This window comes from Benincasa hispida, chromosome 9 (genome assembly GCF_027475165.1).
Source record: "Benincasa hispida cultivar pf3 chromosome 9, pf3_genome.v1.1, whole genome shotgun sequence".
NCBI lineage: Eukaryota > Viridiplantae > Streptophyta > Magnoliopsida > Cucurbitales > Cucurbitaceae > Benincasa > Benincasa hispida.
In genome coordinates, this window is record NC_143486.1 from 27,884,983 (window position 1) to 27,892,547 (window position 7,565).

Consider the following 7,565-nt stretch of genomic DNA (forward strand, 5'->3'; position numbering starts at 1 on the left):
AAATAATGAATGAGGGAGCAGAATCATGGAGGATTAATTAGAAGTTGGACGCTAGCTAATTCAGGAGACAACGGGCAGTAGATAACTTTTTGTTTGGGCACTACTCATTGGAAGAATTGGAGGTGAATTAATTGCCCATATACTCTTAAAATTCGAAAGAGTTAAAAAGAGGAAGTGGAATCCACAAGCAGTGAAGGCAACCACGCGTGAAAACTAGCGAGATTGGAGAGAAAATTGAAAAGAGCGAGCGCGGAAGCGAGAGCGAGAGCGGGAGCGGGAGCGAGAGCAAGAGCGAGAGCGAGAACGGGAGGGAGAGCGAGAGCGAGAGCAGAAGCGGGACCAGCGAGAGCGAGAGTGTGACCAGCGACAGCGATAGCCGCGAGAGCCAAACCAGTGAGAAAACTGGAGAGAACGAGATTCTGAGAACAAAGAGAGCGAGATTTGGACAGAAGTGTGGATTATGCGTTGAATTTGGTCACGATCTTATAGATTATCCATAGAAAAAACCCTAAAATTGAATACAAACAAAGAATGATGACGTAAGGGCAAACGTTAGCCACGATTAGGTGTCTTATTGAGAGGAATCCTTAAACCCTAAGTAATTTTAAAGAAGCCACCTGTAGGATGATTTGTCACACTGAGAAGAGCTGAAAACTACTATAAATAGGACCCTTTGCCGAAGATTTAACCCATTCTCAAACAAATCTCAGTAACAAAGAATCGTGTGAAAGAGTAAGTGTGAGTGAGGAAGTTCTGTGAGGCTAAAAGAGAAAAGCTCGGGTAAGGTGCTGCCCAAATTTCCTTCTAGTTTAAAAAGGGAAAGCTCTACTGATCAAATCATAAAGAATAATTAGATCACAATCAAGGTAAGTAGTTTATCTCACCCTCTCTTTAAATGTTCTATGGTAGTGTACCTTTATTATGTTGCATGATTATGCTAATTGTTATATTGCATTACATGTTTAAAACACGTTTCTCTACAAAGGACCCCATGCATTATGTTTGTTAAGATTATGTTAAAATCAAGTTTTAATTGGGTGTAAGTTATGCTTCCAGTCTAATCTTACGTTTATGTTAATGGTTGATGTTGGATGCGACTCTAACCCTACTGACTGCATGACCCGCTAATCATTAGATGGGTTAATTTCCGCTTAAGTCCTCATCTTCCTATCAGGGCGGAGAAATTTATGTTTCCAGGGCTGGCAGGGCATGTATGGTTGCATCCCTCCAGGCCTAATCTTACGTTATATTTATGCTAGGGACTAGCAGGGTATGTATGGTTGCACCCCTCTAGTCCAATATTATGTTTATGCTAAAGGTTGATGTTGGATGCGACTCTGGCCCTACTGGCTGCATGACCCGCTAATCATCAGATGAGTTAGTTTTCGCTTAGGTCCTCATCTTCCTATCAGGGGGGAGAGATTTATGTTGGAAGCATAACCGATCACCACATGTTATTATACGTTTTCGGTCCCAACCATATGTTTTCATGACATGTTGCTTGTGATTGTGCATTTGGTCACTACCCTACGTGAGAACTACTTACTGGGTATATTATATACTCATCCTATATTTTTACAGACTTTGTAGGTAAGAACACAACGTAGATAGCAGAATTGAACGTCGCTCAAATGGCCAACCATCAAACTCACTATTATAGGCATATGCATTTTGTACCACCACGCGTTTTATGGATCTTGGTGTTTTGATAAATAAACTTTTTTATATAGTTTTCTATCTAATTAATAAAATTTAGATATGTTCTTTGAAATTTTTACCAAACTCATCTCATGATAGAAAAGTCTAAGTATGCATGTCATAGCGGTCGGATCAAAATGTGTAAGGATCCGGACGTTACAGATACTCTTATTTTTCTCTTAATTTTTCAATTCTCAACCATTTTCTCAGCAACCAAAATAAAAATTAACATTATAAGTTAAAATATGAAATCTCACATAATTCTAAAATAGCCAAACAATTAATAAAAAGGGAGTAAGAGAATATTGAGAAAAGGAAGAGGGATAAAGATGAAAAATAGAGAAGTAAAAAGGTATTAACACATCATTTAGGTCATCTTCTATTTTTTTTTTAATTTTTGAAAATTCGTGTATTTTTGGCACAAAATACGAACAGTTTCCATTTAAAATAAATAATAAAAAATATTTTTAAATTTATTTTAAAAGTTTAAGATTATTTTTTATACTTCTAAACTTTTAAAGATATGTTGGAGAAGTATTTTATATAATTTAGTCAATATATATTTACTCATTTAAATGCTTTTTTTTTTCATAATTTTTGTGAGAACTATCAATGAACAACAACATTTTATTACATTTTTATGGATATTTCTGTGAGATTCAAACACACCATCGCTAGATGCTAACTTTTTATTTCCCTATTTCATTTTCTTTTTCTTTCTTTTAATTAATTAATTAATTAATTAATTTATTTTTTTTTTTTGTAACCATCACACAACCTTTCCTTTCTTTCTAAACCCTATTTCACGTTCAGCGATTGCACCCCGTCCCGCCGTTCGCCGCACACCGTACGCCGTTCCTTCTCCTCGAATTCCGCCCCACGCTGCACTCTCAACTGCCGTAGTCTCACCCTTCCGACGAAACTGTTGCCGCCCTCCCTCTCACACTCTCTCGCCTCTGCGAGAAAAAAAAAGTTACTTTTCTCTTTCCCTCTCTCTTTTTCTCAGAAACACAGTGATTCAGCCCCTAGCCTGCGCCGTTGGCGGATCTCGCTGCCGCCGCTCATCTGTCGGATCCATAAGGTTTCGTTTTTTTTTTCTCGTTGGTTATGGTGGTTTATTCTCTTCTCCTCGGAGAAGAAAATCAAAAACATTTTTGTTTTGTTAATTTCTTCTTCAATCAGTGTTCAACTAGTCTAAAAGAAAACATAGAACGAAGAATGTATACATCACGAATTAGAAAAAAGAAAAAACAAACAGATTCAATAAGCACAAGGTACAAAACAAACACATCATTCTTATTCGAATCGATAAGTAAAAAGGGAAACAAAATTGTTTTGGAAGATGCAGATGAACAAAGCGCAAAAAAAAAAAAAAAAAACTCGACTATAGTTTTGTTGGCTATGATAAACTTGTTGGAATCAAAAGCTGTATTTTTATCTGAAAAGATTGGGACAGGAATACAATGGGCAAACAAAATAGTAAACTAACGATGAGTCCTCTTGCATATAGAAGAAAATATAGATGCCCATGGGCTAGGCATAATTTGTTTCATAGAATCTCTTATTAGTTGTTTTCTTTGAGCAAACTAGTTAAATATACCATTTTTCCTGTTTCATATATTTTTTTGAGCTTCAATTTTGTATATGTATGTATTTTTTATGGTTTCATTGCTTCAAGAAAACTTTGTTGGAAATACTCACATTAGAGAGAATCTGACTTATAACCATTATTAAGATTCTTGGTGCTAGTTTGTAGATGGCTTCTAACTTCCACGTTGAACAGCTTATGTATTCTTATTGACCGTAAATGCATTTGATTTTTGGGAGTGATTTAATAGGGTTGCTTTTAGAGTTGGTGGGTTTTGCTGCTTTTATTGGTGCCATTTTGACCAATTGCTTTGAAATACTTTGAGTTTGGTCAGGAAAGGACAAAGTTTAGTTTCATCTTGTGTTTTTAAATGCCCAAGGCGCTCTAAGGCACAATGGCCCTCTGAAGCCTAGGCGGTTTTTTTTTTTTTTTTTTGTGAGGCGTACTATATATAAAAGTATTACATTACAAAGAGAAAGCATAGTTGAAGTGGAAGTATGAAAAAAAAGACACCAAACACAAAAAATTTTGCTTTTAGGCTTAGTAAACTTGATTCTTTTAGTTAATAAAGAATGAAAACCCTTAAATATTACTATTTTTTAAAAATAATAAAAAAGTTCAAGGCCCAAGGCTTTGAGCCTTGGGGCTTCACAAACGGTGTGCCTTATTTGCCAGACCTGCGTCTTGGCACGCACCCGAGAGGGCTTTTTAAAACATTGGTTTCATCTGTTTGGTTTAATGCGAAGGCCTAATGTGCAGATCAAGTGTGTCCATTTCTGATAGAGATAATGATATGCCCTGCACTTTTCTTATCAGAATTGTTTTGGTTAACAGTTTGATCGTTGAACTAGTAGACGATAACATTATAAACATCTGATCCAATTTAAGATATACTCTGAGATGTGCATAGAAAGTTGAAGGCTACTGATGTTTTGCCGTTTTGCCAACTTCTATAAGTAATAGTAATTTTAAACCTATAACATTTGACATAACTGTTAGGCATCTGCTGTTAACAATTATTACCAACATCAGTTCTTTTTATGCCATTTCTGCATTATCTACATTTTCTATCTAGTATATCTACCTTGGTTATGGTCAGATTAAGTTTCATGTCATTTTTCTAATTATTTGAATGTAAAGTGATAATTTTTTCATTATGCTTTATTCATTTCTCATTTGCTATTGCTCCCAATATCAATTGTCTTAGTGTTCATTCACTTGATACTTTACCGTGAGTGATATTTTTCCATTCTAATATAATTGCCTGTATGTGTATGGTATAAGAGAGGCTAATGGCTGACTGGGAAATATGGTAGTATCAGTATGAGATTTGTTTTGCTACATAGTTAGTTTTGTTTCTAAAATGATTGCTATATAGCTTTGCTTCTAAATTTAAGGACACTATTAGAGATGGGGATATCTATCTGCTTGACAATTTGTCAAGCATCTGTTAGGTGTAAGGCTAAGCTGGGAAATAATCCTTGCCTAATTTCCTTTTTCCCTCTGAAGTCTGAACTTTGAATTTTGCAGTTTTTTTTTTTCTTATCTTGGTTAGTTTTGTTGCAGATTATTTTGCTATGGATTCTTCAACCCAGACATTCCAACCTCGTGTAATGTCAATTAAATTATGGCCTCCAAGCCAGAGCACAAGGTTTATGCTCATAGAACGAATCATCAAGAATCTTACAACACCCTCCATTTTTTCCCGAAAGTATGGCTTATTAAGTAAAGAAGATGCTGAGGAGGATGCCAAGCAAGTAGAAGATATGGCTTTTGCAACTGCAAACCAACACTTTGAGAAGGAACCAGATGGTGATGGAAGCTCTGCAGTTCAAATTTATGCCAAAGAATCTAGTAGGCTTATGCTGGATATATTGAAAAGAGGTCCTAGAGTAAAAGAGGATGGAGAGGTGCTAATATCCGAGAAGGCTACTACTCGAGGAACGGTTTTTGATATATCAGGAGGACGAAGAGCATTTATTGATGCAGAGGAGGCTAAGGAGCTTTTAGAACCCCTTAAAGATCCTGGAAACCTGTTTACTAAGATCTGCTTTAGTAATAGAAGTTTTGGCTTAGATGCTGCTCGTGTTGCTGAACCGATCTTGTTGTCCATCAAAGATCGGTTGACAGAAGTTGACCTATCAGATTTCATTGCTGGAAGATCAGAGGGGGAGGCTCTTCAAGTCATGAACATTTTCTCTGCAGCATTAGAAGGTTGTGACTTAAGGTATCTGGACCTTTCAAACAATGCCATGGGTGAGAAGGGTGTCCGGGCATTTGGGTCGCTTCTGAGATCACAGAAAAATTTGGAGGAGCTTTATTTGATGAATGATGGTATTTCAGAGGAAGCTGCAAGAGCAGTTTGTGAGTTGATTCCATCTACAGACAAGCTTCGTATTCTTCAGTTCCATAATAACATGACAGGAGATGAAGGCGCAATTGCAATTTCTGAAATTGTCAAGGGTTCTCCAGCATTGGAGGATTTCCGTTGTTCTTCGACAAGGGTAGGTTCCGAGGGAGGGGTGGCTCTAGCTGAAGCTATTGGTGCTTGTACCTGTCTCAAGAAGCTTGATTTGCGTGACAACATGTTCGGGGTGGAAGCTGGAATGGCTTTGAGTAAATCTATATCTGCTTTTCCAGGTCTAACTGAAATTTATCTTAGTTATCTGAACTTGGAGGATGAAGGAGCCGAAGCATTGGCTAATGCTCTTAAAGATTCGGCCCCTTCGCTTGATGTTCTGGAAATGGCTGGAAACGATATAACTGCAAAAGGTGCTGCTTCAATAGCAGCATGTGTAGCAACAAAACAATTCCTCAGTAAGTTATATTTGGCTGAGAATGAACTGAAGGACGATGGTGTAATTTTGATTGGCAAGGCACTCCAGGATGGACATGGTCAATTGAGCGAAGTTGACATTAGCACAAATTCAGTCCGAAGGGCTGGGGCGAGATTCATAGCACAAATATTAGTGCAGAAGCCAGGATTTAAGTTGCTAAACATCAATGCCAATTATATATCTGAAGAAGGGATCGACGAAGTGAAGGAGATATTTAAGAATTCTCCTAATATGCTTGGGCCTTTGGATGAGAATGATCCAGATGGAGAAGATTATGATGAAGATGCTGAAGAGAATGGTGATCACGACGACGAACTCGAATCAAAGCTCAAGGGCCTCGACATCAAACGAGAGGAGTAAAAATTTCACAGGTCTGATTCGATCATCCTTTGATCTTCACCAGTGTTTTTGTTTCTTGTTTCTTTTTTTTTTTACTTTATGTGGTAGTTTCATACCAATATTTAACCAATTGTAACAAATCTCTGTTTTTAGCTAGGTATCAGAATCCTAGTTTAGAGATTTTTTAAGCAAAATTAGCTGCTTGCTATTCTGTAATTTGCCAGCTTTATTTTTTTTGTTGGCATATAAATTGATACAGTTCATTGAGACCTTCCGCCAATAGAATTGTGTTTTTTATTTTGGAAATTAATGTTCATCCTTTTATAGTGGACATCTTGGAGTTGAAGGTGTCGTTTAGGAGTTGTTGGAAACCATTTTGTAAAAATGGGGTAAAAATGTATGTTCAATTATAAGTTTGCTCCATGAACTTTTGTGTTAAAAAGGTATCCAAACATTATAACATAGGGCGAGTTTATTTATTAGATAATATTAATATTCACCAACTGTGATGTTTAGGCATGGATTCAATTTGATGTTTATTATATAATGAGTTCAAGTTTGATAGAAAGAACAGCTTACTTATGATTAAGCATGTGACATTTTGAATGGTATAGTTTTACATTTATGGGTTATACTTCTTTACATGATGATCAAGCCAATCTTTAATTTAAAAATCAAAATGACAATCTAATTTGTAGAGAGAAACAACCTAAATTAGTCTCTATATATGTAACTTTCCCTTCCAAGTTGATGGACGATATTTTCACAACATTTCTAGTTTTTAAAGTTTTGGTTTCTTTTCTCCTTCATGGAGTTCAATTAGCTCCACGAAATTCCATTTATTGCATCTTGTGATTCGAGATAGTGTGTCCACGAGAAGATACAATTTTGATCTATATGGGAGAGAATTACTCATTGAACTTAAGTTAAAATTGTTGTAAAGAGTAGGGGTGTACATCGCTCAATTGATATTAGTTTTGGGAAAAATTGGCACTAAATTGATCGGTAGGTTTTCATTTTATGAAAACTAACTATAATCGACTACCAGCAGTTGGTTTTGTTAGATTTTTTTCCTTAATTTTGTATTCAGATGTTTTTTCTTC

The 7,565-nt window shown here is 36.2% G+C and overlaps 1 protein-coding gene across 1 annotated transcript; it reads left to right on the forward strand.

The window, feature by feature from the left end:
• The first annotated feature begins 2,327 nt into the window (after positions 1-2,327).
• Positions 2,328-6,768, forward strand: RANGAP1 (RAN GTPase activating protein 1). The gene is made up of 2 exons (XM_039042766.2): positions 2,328-2,779; positions 4,853-6,768. Exon 2 carries the CDS (start codon positions 4,864-4,866, stop codon positions 6,481-6,483), a length of 1,620 nt encoding a protein of 539 aa, XP_038898694.1. The 5' UTR covers positions 2,328-2,779; positions 4,853-4,863; the 3' UTR covers positions 6,484-6,768.
• Positions 6,769-7,565: the final 797 nt, after the last annotated feature.

What these genes read in the sequence shown, in the direction of transcription:
- RANGAP1 (XM_039042766.2), top strand. Translation starts at nt 4,864, where the DNA reads ATGGATTCTTCAACCCAGACATTCCAACCTCGTGTAATGTCAATTAAA.